Source organism: Bufo gargarizans, chromosome 1 (assembly GCF_014858855.1).
Source record: "Bufo gargarizans isolate SCDJY-AF-19 chromosome 1, ASM1485885v1, whole genome shotgun sequence".
Lineage (NCBI taxonomy): Eukaryota > Metazoa > Chordata > Amphibia > Anura > Bufonidae > Bufo > Bufo gargarizans.
Genome location: NC_058080.1, coordinates 271,150,942 through 271,169,534, shown reverse-complemented (window position 1 = coordinate 271,169,534; position 18,593 = coordinate 271,150,942). Strand labels below are relative to the sequence as shown.

General features: G+C 43.6%; 1 protein-coding gene across 1 annotated transcript in view; it reads right to left on the bottom strand.

Annotated features, from left to right (window-relative positions):
• The window catches only part of BTC (betacellulin), a 74,876-nt gene extending 63,857 nt beyond the window's left edge, over window positions 1-11,019 (bottom strand). The window contains exon 1 of the mRNA XM_044277176.1: window positions 10,719-11,019. Coding sequence (XP_044133111.1) covers window positions 10,719-10,752 — 34 coding nt within the window. The 5' untranslated portion in view covers window positions 10,753-11,019. The remainder of the gene's footprint in view (window positions 1-10,718) is intronic.
• Window positions 11,020-18,593: the final 7,574 nt, after the last annotated feature.

Sequence of the window (18,593 nt, the reverse complement as noted above, 5' to 3'; positions counted from 1 at the left end):
GCGCCCCCCCCCCCCCCCCCCAACACCCCAGTATAAGAAACATTGGTGGCTCAGTGGGAAGTGCCAATGAGCGTTAAAAAATAATAAAAAAATTAACTCACCTCCTCCAGTTGATCGCGTAGCTGCCGGTCTCCTGTTCTTTCTTTAGGACCTGTGGTGACGTCACTGAGCTCATCACATGGTCCATTACCATGGTGATGGATCATGTGATGTATCATGTGATGAGCACAGTGATGTCACCACAGGTCCTTTGACAGGTCCTTTGACAGGTCCTGAAGAAAGAACAGGAGACGATCAATTGGAGGAGGTGAGTTAATTATTTTTTTATTTTTTAACCCTCGTTGGCACAGCCCACTGCACCACCAATGTTTATTATATTGAGGGGGGGGGGAACACTGCGCCACCAATGTTTATTATATTGGGGGGGCGCACTGCGCCACCAATGTTTATTATATTGGGGGGCGCACTGCGCCCCCAATGTTTATTATATTAGGGGGGCGCACTGCGCTACCAATGTTTATTATACTGGGGTGTTGGGGGGGCGTACTGCGCCACCAATGTTTATTAGTTTGGGGGGGCGCACTGCGCCACCAATGTTTATTATATTGGGGGGGGCACACTGCACCACCAATGTTTATTATACTGGGGTGTTGGGGGGGTGCACTGCGCCACCAATGTTTATTATACTGGAGTGTATATAATGTTTATTATATTTACCTTCTACTAAGCATTCTGTATTAATAATGCTATTATTTTCCCTTAGAACCATGTTATAAGGGAAAATAATACAGTGAATAGACTTTCATCCTAGCAACCATGCGTGAAAATCGCACCGCATCCGCACTTGCTTGCAATTTTCACGCAGCCCCACTAACTTCTATGGGGCCTGCGTTGCGTGAAAAACGCACAACATAGAGCATGCTGCGATTTTCACCAACGCACAAGTGATGTGTGAAAATCACCACTCATGTGCACAGCCCCATAGAAGTGAATGGGTCCGGATTTAGTGCGGGTACATTCCGGTATTTTCAATGCCAGATCCGGCATTAATACATTCCTATGGGGAAAAATGCTGGATCCGGCATTCAGGCAAATCTTCCGTTTCTTTCGCCGGAGATAAAACCGTAGCATGCTGCGGTTTTATCTTTTGCCTGATCAGTCAAAATGACTGAAATGAAGACATCCTGATGCATCCTAAACGGATTGCTCTCCATTCAGAATGCATGGGGATATGCCTGATCAGTTCTTTTCTGGTATAGAAAAGAAAAACGCTAGTGTGAAAGTACCCTCAAATATTAAGTTTAAATCCCCCCTTTCCCAATTTTACATATAAAATATATAAACAATAAATAAACATATTACACAGCGTTGTCCAAACTTAAATTATTAAAAAATATCTCCTATGCGGTGAGCATTCGCCATTTTTTAGTTACCTTGTCACCCAAAAAAATAGGATAGGACTGTACCCACTGTACACTGGCTCCATACATGACATATATAGCAGTGGAAGCACTGCACACTGGCTCCATCTATTACATATATAGCAGTGTCAGTACTGTACACTGGCTCCATACATTACATATATATATATATATATATATATATATATATAGCAGTGGCAGCACTGCACTCTGGCTCCATGCATGGCATATATATAGCAGTGGCAGCACTGCAAGCTGGCTCCATACATTACATATATAGCAGTGGCAGCACTGCACACTGGCTCCATAAATTACATATAGATATATATATATATATATATATATATATATATATATAGCAGTGTCAGCACTGCACACTGGCTCCATACATTACATATATAACAGTGGCAGCACTGCACGCTAACTCCATACATTACATATATATAGCAGTGGCAGCACTGCACGCTGGCTCCATACATTACATATATATATATATATATATATATATATATATATATAACAGTGGAAGCACTGCACACTGGCTACATACAATACATATATAGCAGTGGCAGCACTGTATACTGGCTCCATACATTACATATATAGCAGTGAAAGGAATGTACACTGGCTACATACATGACATATAGAGTAGTGTCTGCACTGTACACTGGCTCCATACATTACATATATAGCAGTGGAAGCACTGCACACTGGCTACATACATCATATATATATATATATATATATATATATATAAAACATGGGCAGCACTGCACACTGGCTACATACTATATATATATAGCAGTGGAAGCACTGCACAATGGCTACATACATGATATAGAAAATGCAGCGATTATATATGAAGGGTTTGCGCACATAACTGGTTTTTGTGTAAAGTATTTTACTACTGTGTGAAACAAGCTCTCTCTGACTCCTATTGATAAAATAGCCAGCCTCTGTAATCACTATTACGATGAATGCACTGCAGCGAACGGCAGCGAGCAGGCCGGCCGGGGCGTGACTGAGGTCACTTAGTAACGCTCCTGCTTCCTGAAGTGGGAGGAGCATTACTAAGTGACGTCAGTCACGCGCCGGCCGGCCACCTCGCTGCCGCTCGCTGCAGTGCATTCATAGTACTGTGACAGTGAGTACAGATACAGACTACAGAGGCTGGCCATTTTATCAATAGGAGAGAGCTTGTTTCACACAGTAGTAAAATACTTCACACACAAAGCCAGTTATGTTTATTGCAGTTTAGGACACATAGGGCAATGAGGGGGACCAGCATAAGATGCTATATGTGTGTCTTATGCTGGCCCCCCTCATGGCCCTATGTGTCATAGCACATATCCCCTATAACAGTGCCATCCACAAGTCCCCCATAAGTGTCCTCCACAGATTCCCCTATAACAGCATCCTCCACAGATTCCCCCATAACAGCGTCCCCCACAGATTCCCCCATAACAGCGTCCTCTACAGATCCCCCACATAACAGCGTCCTCCACAGATTCCCCCATAACAGCGTCCTCTACAGATCCCCCACATAACAGCGTCATCCACAGATCCCCCACATAACAGCGTCATCCACAGATCCCCCACATAACAGCGTCATCCACAGATCCCCCCACATAACAGCGTCATCCACAGATCCCCCCACATAACAGCGTCATCCACAGATCCCCCCACATGACAGCGTCATCCACAGATCCCCCCACATAACAGCGTCATCTACAGATCCCCCCACATAACAGCGTCCTCCACAGATCCCTCACATAACAGTGTCCTCCACAGATCCCCCACATAAGTGTCCTCCACAGATCCCCCACATAACAGTGTCCTCCACAGATCCCCCACATAACAGCGTCCTCCACAGATCCCCCACATAACAGCGCCATCCACAGATCCCCCACATAACAGCGTCCTCCACAGATCCCCCATAACAGCGTCCTCCACAGATCCCCGATAACAGCGTCCTCCACAGATCCCCCACATAACAGCGTCATCCACAGATCCCCCCATAACACAGATCCCCCACATAACAGCGTCATCCACAGATCCCCCACATAACAGCGTCATCCACAGATCCCCCACATAACAGCGTCCTCCACAGATCTCCCACATAACAGCGTCATCCACAGATCCCCTACATAACAGCGTCCTCCAAAGATCCCCCACATAACAGCGTCCTCCACAGATCCCCCACATAACAGCGTCCTCCACAGATCCCCTGCATATGGGAAAATCATCCACAGATCCCCCCGCATATGGGAAAATCCAAGCAAATAGACCTCTAGCACAATTCCTTAAAATATTGCATCGCATATCGTTATCGCAATTTTTAGGGCCCTAATCGCAATCGCACAAAATACCCATATCGTGCAGCCCTAATATATATATATATATATATATATATATATAAAGCAGTGGTAGCACTGCACACTGGCTACATACATTACATATATAGCAGTGGAAGCACTGCACACTGGCTACATACATTTTATATATACAGTACAGACCAAAAGTTTGGACACACCTTCTCATTCAAAGAGTTTTCTTTATTTTCATGACTATGAAAATTGTAGATTCACACTGAAGGCATCAAAACTATGAATTAACACACGTGGAATTATATACATAACAAAAAAGTGTAAAACAACTGAAAATATGTCATATTCTAGGTTCTTTAAAGTAGCCACCTTTTGCTTTGATTACTGCTTTGCACCCTCTTGGCATTCTCTTGATGAGCTTCAAGAGGTAGTCACCTGAACTGGTCTTCCAAAGGTCTTGAAGGAGTTCCCAGAGATGCTTAGCACTTGTTTGCCCTTTTGGCTTCACTCTGCGGTCCAGCTCACCCCAAACCATCTCGATTGGGTTCAGGTCCGGTGACTGTGGAGGCCATGTTATCTGGCGCAGCACCCCATCACTCTCCTTCATGGTCAAATAGCCCTTACACAGCCTGGAGGTGTGTTTGGGGTCATTGTCCTGTTGAAAAATAAATGATGGTCCAACTAAACGCAAACCGGATGGAATAGCATGCCGCTGCAAGATGCTGTGGTAGCCATGCTGGTTCAGTATGTCTTCAATTTTGAATAAATCCCCAACAGTGTCACCAGCAAAGCACCCCCACACCATCACACCTCCTCCTCCATGCTTCACGGTGGGAACAAGGCATGTAGAGTGCATCCGTTCACCTTTTCTGAGTCGCACAAAGACACGGTGGTTGGAACCAAAGATATCAAATTTGGACTCATCAGACCAAAGCACGGATTTCCACTGATCTAATGTCCATTCCTTGTGTTCTTTAGCCCAAACAAGTCTCTTCTGCTTGTTGCCTGTCCTTAGCAGTGGTTTCCTAGCAGATATTCTACCATGAAGACCTGATTCACACAGTCTCCTCTTAACAGTTGTTCTAGAGATGTGTCTGCTGCTAGAACTCTGTGTGGCATTGACCTGGTCTCTAATCTGAGCTGCTGTTAACCTGCGATTTCTGAGGCTGGTGACTCGGATGAGCTTATCCTCTGCAGCAGAGGTGACTCTTGGTCTTCCTTTCCTGGGGCGGTCCGCATGTGAGCCAGTTTCTTTGTAGCGCTTGATGGTTTTTGTGACTGCACTTGGGAACACTTTCAAAGTTTTCCCAATTTTTCGGATTGACTGACCTTCATTTCTTAAAGTAATGATGGCCACTCGTTTTTCTTTACTTAGCTGCTTTTTTCTTGCCATAATACAAATTCTAACAGTCTATTCAGTAGGACTATCAGCTGTGTATCCACCTGACTTCTCCACAACACAACTGATGGTCCCAACCCCATTTATAAAAAGGCAAGAAATCCCACTTATTAAACCTGACAGGGCACACCTGTGAAGTGAAAACCATTTCAGGTGACTACCTCTTGAAGCTCATCAAGAGAATGCCAAGAGTGTGCAAAGATGTAATCAAAGCAAAAGGTGGCTACTTTGAAGAACCTAGAATATGACATGGGGGCAGCACTGCACGCTGGCTCCATACATTTTATATATATATATATATATATATATATATATAGTAGTGGCAGCACTGCACGCTGGCTCCATACATTACATATATAGCAGTGGCAGCACTGTATACTGGCTCCATACATGACATATATATAGCAGTGGCAGCACTGCACACTGGCTACATACATTATATCAGGGTGGATAAAAATCAATGATTTTTTAAAAAAAAATTAAAAAATCCGATTTTTTTATTTCATTCGGATTTTTTTTATTTAAATCAGATTTTTTAATATAAAATGCTTTTTGAGGAAAATATATTACCATCCAAAAGTTATTTCATTATGAAATAAAGATTACTTTTTTCATTATGTAGAATAAGGCTGTATATGTTTAATTTTTTGTTAAATTCCATTAATCCATTCACAATGTCATGCTCTTCCAGAGGTTTTTGTAAGATTATTGGGCAGTTTCTCTGCCTACAAGATATTATCACAGATGCTTGGTTTACTTTTGGAGTTCTCAAAACTGAATTTATAACATGAAAAGAGTTGAGAAAAAGATCTTAATCCTAACTTCTACAAACTTATAAATACAGAATCAACCCCTTCAGTGCTAAGTTTAAAGTTCAGTAAATAGAATATAAACAATATTTTTCTGATTGTTTGGAGTGGAATAGATCTGCACAAGAAGAAAGTGAAACTAAGTGTAAGGAGGAAAAGGCAAGCAGACAAGGAGTACTACAAAATAAAAAAATGAAACTTTCTAAGCACAGTACTGCACAGCCACAGACAGACAAGTCTTTGGCTCTTTTTGTGTGTATGACCTGAGGTTTATCACATTCTTTCCATGGAGGAAAATAACTATAATGGCAGCAGGCCGTAAAAGAGACCCAGTTTGGCAATATTTTAATGAAGTTCCTATACCTATCGGTAAGGCAGACATGCATGCAAACAGACATGCATGCAAAATGCAAACACTGCAACAAACATGGATGTTTAAGCAAATAACATGCTGTAATGTTATTGTTTCAGTTGAATAAATCCTATTTAAATTGTTATTATTAAGGTAATGATTATTTTTCTCCTTCCTAAGTACAACAGAAAAATTGTCCAAATATGAATCTTTATGTAAAAAACTATGATTTAAATCAAGCCTTACTGACTAGTGATTTAAATTGGTTTGATTTAAATCAAATCCACCCTGCATTTTATATATATATATATATATATATATATATATATATATAAAATATGGGCAGCACTGCGCACTGGCTACATACATTATATATATAACATTAGCAGCACTGTATACTGGCTCCCTACATTACATATATATAGCAGTGGCAGCACTGCACAATGGCTACATACATTATATATATATATATATATATATATATATATAGTAGTGGTAGCACTGCACACTGGCTTCATACATTATACATATAGCAGTGGCAGCACTGCACACTGGCTCTATACATTACATATATATAGTAGTGGTAGCATTGTACACTGGCTCCATACATTACATATATATATAGTGGTGGTAGCACTGCACACTGGCTCCATACAATACATATATAAAGTAGTGGTAGCACTGCATACTGGCTCCATACATTACATATATAGCAGTGTCAGCACTGTACACCGGCTTCATACATTACATATATAGTAGAGGCAGCACTGCACACTGGCTCCATACATTACATATATATATATAGTAGTGGTAGCACTGCACACTGGCTCCATACATTACATATATATATATAGCAGTGTCAGCACTGCACACTGGCTCCATACATTACATATATAGTAGTGGCAGCACTGCACACTGGCTCCATACATGACATATATATAGTAGTGGTAGCACTGCACATTGGCTCCATACATTACATATATAGCAGTGGAAGCACTGCACACTGGCTCCATACATGACATACATAGCAGTGTCAGCACTGTACACCGGCTCCATGCATTACATATATAGCAGTGGCAGCACTGTACACTGGCTCCATAGATTACATATATATAGTAGTGGTAGCACTGCACACTGGCTCCATACATGACATACATAGCAGTGTCAGCACTGTACACCGGCTCCATGCATTACATATATAGCAGTGGCAGCACTGTACACTGGCTCCATAGATTACATATATATAGCAGTGGCAGCACTGCACACTGGCTCCATACATTACATATATAAAGTAGTGGTAGCACTGCACACTGGCTCCATACATTGAATATATAGCTGTGGCAGCACTGTACACTGGCTCCATACATTATATTTATAACAGTGGGAGCCCTGCACAATGGCTACATACATTATATATATACAGTACAGACCAAAAGTTTGGACACACCTTCTCATTCAAAGAGTTTTCTTTATTTTCATGACTATGAAAATGGTAGATTCACACTAAAGGCATCAAAACTATGAATTAACACTTGGAATTATATACATAATAAAAAAGTGTGATACTAGCCCTTACACAGCCTGGAGGCGTGTTTGGGAGGCGTGTTGAAAAATAAATGATGGTCCAACTAAACGCAAACCGGATGGAATAGCATGCCGCTGCAAGATGCTGTGGTAGCCATGCTGGTTCAGTATGTCTTCAATTTTGAATAAATCCCCAACAGTGTCACCAGCAAAGCACCCCCACACCATCACACCTCCTCCTCCATGCTTCACGGTGGGAACCAGGCATGTAGAGCCCATCCGTTCACCTTTTCTGCGTCGTACAAAGACACGGTGGTTGGAACCAAAGATCTCAAATTTGGACTCATCAGACCAAAGCACAGATTTCCACTGGTCTAATGTCCATTCCTTGTGTTCTTTAGCCCAAACAAGTCTCTTCTGCTTGTTGCCTGTCCTTAGCAGTGGTTTCCTAGCAGATATTCTACCATGAAGGCCTGATTCACACAGTCTCCTCTTAACAGTTGTGAGGAGATGTGTCTGCTGCTAGAACTCTGTGTGGCATTGACCTGGTCTCTAATCTGAGCTGCTGTTAACCTGCGATTTCTGAGGCTGGTGACTCGGATGAACTTATCCTCCGCAGCAGAGGTGACTCTTGGTCTTCCTTTCCTGGGGCGGTCCGCATGTGAGCCAGTTTCTTTGTAGCGCTTGATGGTTTTGTGTCTGCACTTGGGGACACTTTCAAAGTTTTCCCAATTTTTCGGACTGACTGACCTTCATTTCTTAAAGTAATGATGGTTACTCGTTTTTCTTTACTTAGCTGCTTTTTCTTGCCATAATACAACATCTAACAGTCTATTCAGTAGGACTATCAGCTGTGTATCCACCTGACTTCTCCACAACGCAACTGATGGCCCCAACCCCATTTTTAAGGCAAGAAATCCCACTTATTAAACCTGACAGGGCACAGCTGTGAAGTGAAGACCATTTCAGGTGACTACCTCTTGAAGCTCATCAAGAGAATGCCAAGAGTGTGCAAAGCAGTAATCAAAGCAAAAGGTGGCTACTTTGAAGAACCTAGAATATGACATATTTTCTGTTGTTTCACACTTTTTTGTTATGTATATAATTCCACATGTGTTAATTCATAGTTTTGATGCCTTCAGTGTGAATCTACAATTTTCATAGTCATGAAAATAAAGAAAACTCTTTGAATTAGAAGGTGTGTCCAAACTTTTGGTCTGTACAGTATATATATATATATATATATATATATATATATACATAACAGGGACAGCACTGCACACTGGCTCCATACATTACATATATAGCAGTGTCAGCACTGCACACTGGCTCCATACATTACATATATATAGCAAAGTCAGCACTGCACACTGGCTCCATACATTACATATATATAGTAGTGGTAGCACTGCACACTGGCTCCATGCATTACACATATAGCAGTGGCAGCACTGCACACTGGCTCCATACATTACATATATATAGCAGTGTCAGCACTGCACACTGGCTCCATACATGACATATATATAGTAGTGGTAGCACTGCACACTGGCTCCATACATTACATATATAGCAGTGTTAGCACTGCACACTGGCTCCATACATTACGTGTATATATATATATATATATATATAGCAGTGTCAGCACTGCACACTGGCTCCATACATGACATATATATAGTAGTGGTAGCACTGTACACTGGCTCCATACATTATATATATATACAGTGGGAGCCTTGCACAATGGCTACATACATTGCATGTATATAGCAGTGGTAGCACTGCACACTGGCTCCATACATTACCTATATATAGCTTTGTCAGCACTGCACACTGGCTCCATACATTACATATATAGCAGTGGCATCACTGCACACTGGCTCCATACATTACATATATATACAGCAGTGTCAGCACTGCACACTGGCTCCATACATTACATATATATATAGCAGTGTCAGCACTGTACACCGGCTCCATACATTACATATATAGCAGTGGCATATATAGTGGTGGCATCACTGTACACTGGCTCCATACATTACATATATATAGTAGTGGTAGCACTGCACACTGGCTCCATACATTACATATATATAGCAGTGTCAGCACTGCACACTGGCTCCATACATTACACATAAATATATAGTAGTGGTAGCACTGTACACTGGCTCCATAGATTACATATATATAGTAGTGGTAGCACTGCACACTGGCTCCATACATTACATATATATAGCAGTGTCAGCACTGCACACTGGCTCCATACATTACATATAAATATATAGTAGTGGTAGCACTGTACACTGGCTCCATAGATTACATATATATAGTAGTGGTAGCACTGCACACTGGCTCCATACATTACATATATATAGCAGTGTCAGCACTGCACACTGGCTCCATACATTACATATATATAGCAGTGTCAGCACTGTACACCGGCTCCATACATTACATATATATAGCAGTGTCAGCACTGCACACTGGCTCCATACATTACATATATATAGCAGTGTCAGCACTGTACACCGGCTCCATACATTACATATATAGTAGTGACAGCACTGCACACTGGCATATATATAGTAGTGGTAGCACTGCACACTGGCTCCATACATTACATATATAACAGTGGGAGCCCTGCAGAATGGCTACATACATTATACATAACAGGGGCAGCACTGCACACTGGCTCCACACATGACATATATATATAGCAGTGTCAGCACTGTACACTGGCTCCACACATGACATATATATCTCTGCACTGTATATTTAGGGTCAGTGTCGGCTCCTGTGCGCGGTCACACAACTCTTCCATGTACAATACACTAGGTGCACACACTTCACCCACTACACTGCACGGCTGTGGTGCGCACTTACCGAGTACGAGAGTCAGCAGCAGCGAGGTGTCCATCAATGTAGCCTGCCTGGCACATAGGGGTGAGCGCCTGGCACATGGGGTGAGACCTTCCACAGTCCAGCGGCAGATAGGGAGGTGACCTGCCGAGCTCTTCTATCCCGGCGACATGCCCCTCCCCTGTGTAAAGCCCTGCCCAGTACCGGCCACCACCGGCAGACGGCTCCTGCCCTGACCGTGCCCGCTGGCTGCCTGCTCTACTCTAGGCACATTCTTCTGTACAGTGCAGGTGACTGCTGACAGACTGCACAGTACAGGGATATGTCACCAGAGTCCTCACACTATTTATAGTGTGACTGGAGAAATGGTGTGTGTGTCTATGGTATCAAAACAAATGGCTTCAGTCACTGTGAACAGGTGGGCTGGCCATGGACCCATGCCAGGAACGTCAGGTGCTGAGGTAGGTACCTGACCGGCTGCCATGCTGTGGCATGTAATGGCTGTTCATTCCCCTAGGTCACTAGTCCAGAGACCTACGAAGTAATGTACGAACGGACAGATGAGACAGTGGCATGGAATTGGACTTAAATGGGTATATACAGTGGGTAGGGGCTGCTGGTCGTAGACCCTAGGGAAATTTACTGGTGGGCTGATGCCCAACCAAGCCCTCCTCACAGCTGCTGGATGTAGAGGTAGCAGTCCCTACCGTGTCCAGGAGCCTGAGGCACAGAGTTGCCACCTGGCCAGTATCTTACAGGCAAGCCCAGTATTTAGTGCCCCTGCTGGCACCAGCACTAATGGGGGGCATTATCAATTTTGGGGGGCTTTAATGGAGACATTATTATTACTGTCTGTACTACTGGGGGCATTAATATTATTGGGGGCACTAATGGGGACATTATAATTTGGGGGGCACTAATGGAGGCATTACATTTACTGGGGGCATTACTATTACTAGGATGAACTACTGGGGGCCTTAATATTATTGGGGAGCACTAATGGGGACATTATTAATTCTGGGGGGCACTAATGGAGGCATTACTATTACTGGGGGCATTATTGATTCTGAGGCACTATTAATTCTGGGGGGCACTAATGTGGGCATTAATAATTCTGGGTGGCACTAATGGATGCATTACTATTACCGGTGGCACTAATGGGGGCATTATCAATTCTGAGGGGCACTAATGGAGGCATTACTATTCCTTTGGGGCACTAATGGAGGCATTACTATTACTGGGCTGCACTACTATGGGCATTAATATTATTGGGGGGAACTAATGGGGACATTATTAATTCTGGGGGCACTAATGGAGACATTACTATTACTGGGGCACTAATGGGGGTCTTAATATTATTGGGGGCACTAATGGAGGCATTACTTTTACTGGGGGCACTAATGGGGGCATTACTATTACTAGGATGAACTACTGGGGGCCTTAATATTATTGGGGGCACTAATGGGGACATTATTAATTCTGGGGGGCACTAATGGAGGCATTATTATTACTGGGGGCATTATTGATTCTGAGGCACTATTAATTCTGGGGGGCACTAATGTGGGCATTATTAATTCTGGGTGGCACTAATGGATGCATTACTATTACCGGTGGCACTAATGGGGGCATTATCAATTCTGAGGGGCACTAATGGAGGCATTACTATTCCTTTGGGGCACTAATGGAGGCATTACTATTACTGGGCTGCACTACTATGGGCATTAATATTATTGGCGGGAACTAATGGGGACATTATTAATTCTGGGGGCACTAATGGAGACATTACTATTACTGGGGCACTAATGGGGGTCTTAATATTATTGGGGGCACTAATGGAGGCATTACTTTTACTGGGGGCACTAATGGGGGCATTACTATTACTAGGATGAACTACTGGGGGCCTTAATATTATTGGGGGCACTAATGGGGACATTATTAATTCTGGGGGGCACTAATGGAGGCATTATTATTACTGGGGGCATTATTGATTCTGAGGCACTATTAATTCTGGGGGGCACTAATGTGGGCATTATTAATTCTGGGTGGCACTAATGGATGCATTACTATTACCGGTGGCACTAATGGGGGCATTATAAATTCTGAGGGGCACTAATGGAGGCATTACTATTCCTTTGGGGCACTAATTGAGGCATTACTATTACTGGGCTGCACTACTATGGGCATTAATATTATTGGGGGGAACTAATGGGGACATTATTAATTCTGGGGGCACTAATGGAGACATTACTATTACTGGGGCACTAATGGGGGTCTTACTATTATTGGGGGCACTAATGGGGACATTATTAATTATTGGGGCACTAATGGAGGCATTGCTACTACCTGGGGGCACTAATGGGGGCATTATTGATTCTGGGGCAGTATTAATTCTGGGGGGCACTAATGTGGGCATTATTAATTCTGGGGGGCACTCATGGATGCATTACTATTACCGGTGGCACCAATGGGGGCATTATCAATTCTGGGGGGCATTAGCCATTCTGGGGGGCACTAATGGAGGCATTACTATTACTGGGCTGCACTACTAGGGGCATTAATATTATTGGGGGAAACTAATGGGGACATTATTAATTCTGGGGGCACTAATAGGGACATTACTATTACTGGGGGCATTATTGATTCTGGGGGGCACTAAGGGGGGCATTATTAATTCTAGGGGCACTAATGGGGGCATTATTAATTCTGGGGGGCACTAATGGATGCATTACTATTACCGGTGGCAATAATGGGGGAATCATCAATTCTTGGGGGCATTATCCATTCTGGGGGCACTAATGGAGGCATTAATATTACTGGGCGGCACTATTTATACTGGAAGGCTCATTATGACATAGTGGTGTGGCTTAAATTGGCTGGTATTTTTGTTGGGAAAGGTGGCAACCCTACTGAGGGGGCCCAAAGACCCTCGTGCCCCATAAAACGACACCAGTATTATAGAAAGTGCTGGATGGTCAAGTTACACCTCTGGTTGGAGATAAGGGGTTACATCAAGAATTTGGCATGGAGGGGGGTATTTCAATTTGTCTCAGGCAACACGGAGGCTATGTGCTTCCCTGCCCCTGGCACAAAGCAATGAGGAAAGGGGGGCCCAACCTGAACTCTTGCACCAGGGCCCATGAGCCTAAAGCTAGTCCCCTAGCTGGTTGGGTAAAGATCTGATGATCCTAGCATTAATTGTACAACACGCCAACTGTTGCAGGTACCCTCCTGAATTCAATTATAACCATCCTCAGGGAGGCGATACAGTTCTTTACTGCGGAGGGGGCGGCAGTATTTTGTGTTGCACTGTATTATTTGGTTCTGCTGGGGCAATGAGTCAAAAATATAGGACTTGTTTATATATTTTTTGAGGAAAATGATCCAATATCACACGACTAGTGTATTGTCGAGTCGTTCCTCCTACCTATACCCCATTTTGCCCCAATAAAACACAACAACTTAAAGGGAACCTGTCACCGGGATTTTGTGTATAGAGCTGGGGACATGGGCTGCTAGATGGCCGCTAGCACATCCGCAATATCCAGTCCCCATAGCTCTGTGTGCTTTTTTTGTGTAAAAAACACGATTTGATACATATGCAAATTAACCAGAGATGAGTCCTGTGCCTGACTCATCTCATGTACAGGACTCTTCTTAGGTTAATTTGCATATGTATCAAATCATTTTTTTGACACAATAAAAGCACACAGAGCTATGGGGACTGGGTATTGTAATTGTGCTAGCGGCCATCTAGCAACCCATGTCCTCAGCTCTATACACAAAATCCAGGTGACAGGTTCCCTTTAAAGGGGTTGTCCAGGTTCAGAGCTGAACCTGGACAGCCCTCCATTTTCACCCAGGCAGCCCCCCTGACATGAGCATCGGAGCAGTTCATGCTCCGATCAGTGGCGGATCCAGAGCCTGGTCTCGGGAGGGGCACTTTCAGATTATTTTCTGTCCGCCGCCACAAAACAATGGTGCTTATAGAACAGACTACACAGTGTAGGCTATATGTGTATAACAAACATATTCCACATGAAAACTTACAGTCACTTGGCCCTTGGGGATCTCGGACGCCACTTCCACACTTTGGCCGGGGGCTCGGCGGAGCTGATGTGTTTTATCCTAATGAGAAAGATTTCATAATAAGTATTTGGAGAAGGGGCAGAGGGAGAGCAGAGCAGGGAGAGGCCGGTGCCGCTACTAGGGGGTCATACCATGGGGGAGTAATAAAGCCCACCATAATGCCCCCCCCAGTAGTAATAATTCTCCTTATAATGTGACAGTGCAAAAAATACCCCCTTGTAATGCCCCCAGTTGAGCTAATGTCCAGTGCTCCACACCCTCCTTCCTCCTAGTGCCCCCCATAATGTACCAGTATAAAATGCTCCAGTAGATGCCCTCAGTGTCCCCCATAATTTGCAAGTATAAAATACCCCTTCTTAGTGCCCCCGTAGATGTCCCCATAGTACTCCTCTCCCCCCTTCCCCATAGTACCCACCATAATGTGTCCCAGTATAAAATTGTACTGTACAGAGAGCCCATATAAAATACCCCTTCTTTGTGGCATCAGTAGATGCCCCTATAGTGCCCCCAATCATGTGCCAGTAATAATAGCCCCCCTGTGCCAGTAATAGCAGCCCCCCTGTGCCAGTAATAGCAGCCCCCAGTAATAACAGCCCCCCCTGTGCCAGTAATAGCAGCCCCCCTGTGCCAGTAATAGCAGCCCCCAGTAATAACAGCCCCCCCAGTGCCAGTAATAATAGCCCCCCTGTGCCAGTAATAGCAACCCCCCTGTGCCAGTAATAGCAGCCCCCAGTAATAACAGCCCCCCCGTGCCAGTAATAACAGCCCCCCCCTGTGCCAGTAATAACAGCCCCCAGTAATAAGAGCCCCTCTGTGCCAGTAATAACAGCCCCCAGTAATAAGAGCCCCTCTGTGCCAGTAATAACAGCCCCCAGTAATAAGAGCCCCTCTGTGCCAGTAATAACAGCCCCTCTGAGCCAGTAATAAGAGCCTCCAGTAATAACAGCCACAGTAATAAGAGCCCCCCTTTGCCAGTAATAACAGCCCCCCTTTGCCAGTAATAACAGCCCCCCCCCTTTGCCAGTAATAACAGCCCGCCCCCCCTTTGCCAGTAATAAGAGACCCCCCTTTGCCAGAAATAAGAGCCCCCCCGTTGCCAATAATAAGAGCCCCTCTTTGCCAGTAATAGCCCCCCCTTGCCAGTAATAGCCCCCCCTTGCCAGTAATAGCCCCCCTTTGCCAGTAATAGCCCCCCCTTTGCCAGTATTAGCCCCCCTTTGCCAGTAATAGCCCCCCTTTGCCAGTAATAGCCCCCCCCCTTTGCCAGTAATAGCCCCCCTTTGCCAGTAATAGCCCCCCCCCTTTGCCAGTAATAGCCCCCCCTTGCCAGTAATAACCGCCCCCAGGTGCCAGTAAAAGTATTGTATATAATGGGGCCCTGTAAACCCGACGGGTAACTGCCCCGCCCCTCATTTAAATTACCTCTAGCCGATAAAATGCCAGCTCAGAGGCAGAACACAGTAACCATGGGCAACAACGTGGGCAGATACCCGCCATTCCACACTCCGGAATCCAATACATGGGGAGTCCAGAGCCACCTTTGGCTCCCTCCCCACTACGCCAGAGCCACCATAACCACCAACTCCAAGGACCCCCTACTGCCGACTTGGCCGCTATGACAAAAGACCATATTCTGCCTGGTCAAACTAAAATCCACCCCTTCCATGACCAACCAAACCCCCGACTTCCGTACCTTGAGGGGTGTAGTTCCAAAAAGGGGTCACTTCTCGGGGGTGCCATGTATTATTTTACCCCAGAGTCTACACAGTTGTAGTGAGTTACCCAAGATGTGTAACTCACTACATTGGGCCTCAAACGCGCATGGTGCTCTTTTAGTCCTGAGTAGGTTTGAGCGAACTTCTGTTTTCAAGTTCGGCGTACAAGGTTTGGGTTCGGGATATCTAAGAATTCTGTTATGGATTCCGCTGTCACCGACTCCCCTGCATAACTGAAGAGGACTCCCCTGCATAACGGAAACGGGACGGATCCGTTTTGCAACCCATAGACTTCTTTTATGACAGAATGAATAACGTTATGCATTCCGTCATAGAATTGCATTATGGTCCGTGGTAACGGAATCCATAACGCAATTCTGATTTTACCACCAAACAAAGAACAAACGAATTTCAAAATATGAAATTTGCTTATCTCTAATTTTAACCCTTTAAGTGTTACTGAAAAAATAGATAAAAATGGAAAATTTGCACACAAAAAAAGGGTTAACAATGTCTGTAAAATCAGTTTTGAATAATTTGAGGGGTTGTAGTTTTTTTTAAATGTTAAAAAGTTGCATCTGAACTTCTAAGCCTAAAAAAAGGCATTTATCAAATTATTCCAACATAAGGTAGACTTAACCCCTTAAGGACTTATGACGTACATGTACGGCATGGTTCCCGAGTCCTTAAGGACCCATGACGTACCGGTACGTCATGTGTATTTCCGATCACCGCTGCCCGGCGGGCCGTGATCGGAAACCGGTGCCTGTCGATTCAGACCTGCGGTTTGCGGCTTTACCTGCGGTTTGCAGCGGCGTTTGGCGGTGCCATCGGGTCCCCCTGCGGCTGTAGGGGGTACCCGATGGCATGGAAGGCAGCGCGATGCCTAAGGAAGGCATTGTGCTGCCTTCCGGTGACGAGCCTGTGAGATCCAGCCCCCTGGATCTCACAGGCCGGAACCTGTATGAGTAATACTCACTGTATTACTCATACAGCCAATGCATTCCAATACAGAAGTATTGGAATGCATTGTAAAGGATTAGACCCCCAAAAGTTCAAGTCCCAAAGTGGGACAAAAAATTAAGTGAAAAAAAAGTTGAAAAAATAAAGTTTTCCCCCAAAAAATTAAAAGTTTCAAGTAACAATAAACAAAAATGTCTTTTCCTCCAAATAAAGTAAAAAAAATAGGGGTAAAAAAAAAGTATACATATTAGCTATCGCCGTGTCCGTATCAACCGGCTCTATAAAGATATCACATGACCTAACCCCTCAGATGAACACCGTAAAAAAAAAAAAAACTGCTAAATAAACAATTTTTTGTCACCTTACATCACAAAAAGTGTAATAGCAAGCGATTAAAAAGTCATATGCACCCCAAATTAGTGCCAATCAAACCATCATCTCATCCCGCAAAAAATGAGACCCTACCTAAGATAATCGCCCAAAAACTGAAAAAACTATGGCTCTAAGAATATGATTTTTTTTGTTTCAAATATGATATTATTGTGTAAAACTTACATAAATAAAAAAAGTATACATATTAGGTATCGCCGCGTCCGTATCGACCGGTTCTATAAAAATATCACATGACCTAACCCCTCAGATGAACACCGTAAAAAATTTAAAATAAAAACTGTGTTAAATAAACTATTTTTTGTCACCTTACATCACAAAAAGTGTAATAGAAAGCGATCAAAAAGTCACACGAACCCCAAAATAGTGCCAATAAAATCATCATCTAATCCCACAAAAATCATACCCTACCCAAGGTAATCGCTTAAAAACTAAAAAAATTATGGCTCTCAGACTATGGAAACGCTAAAACATTTTTTTTTTTGCTTCAAAAATTAAATCATTCAGTAAAACTTACATAAATAAAAAAAAGTATACATATTAGGTATTGCCGCGTCTGTATCAACCGGCTCTATAAAAATATCTCATTATCTAACCCCTCAGATGAACACCGTAAAAAAATTAAAATAAAAACTGTGCTAAATAAACCATTTTTTGTTACCTTACATCACAAAACGTGTAATAGCAAGCGATCAAAAAGTCACACGCATCCCCAAAATAGTGCCAATAAAATCGTCATCTCATC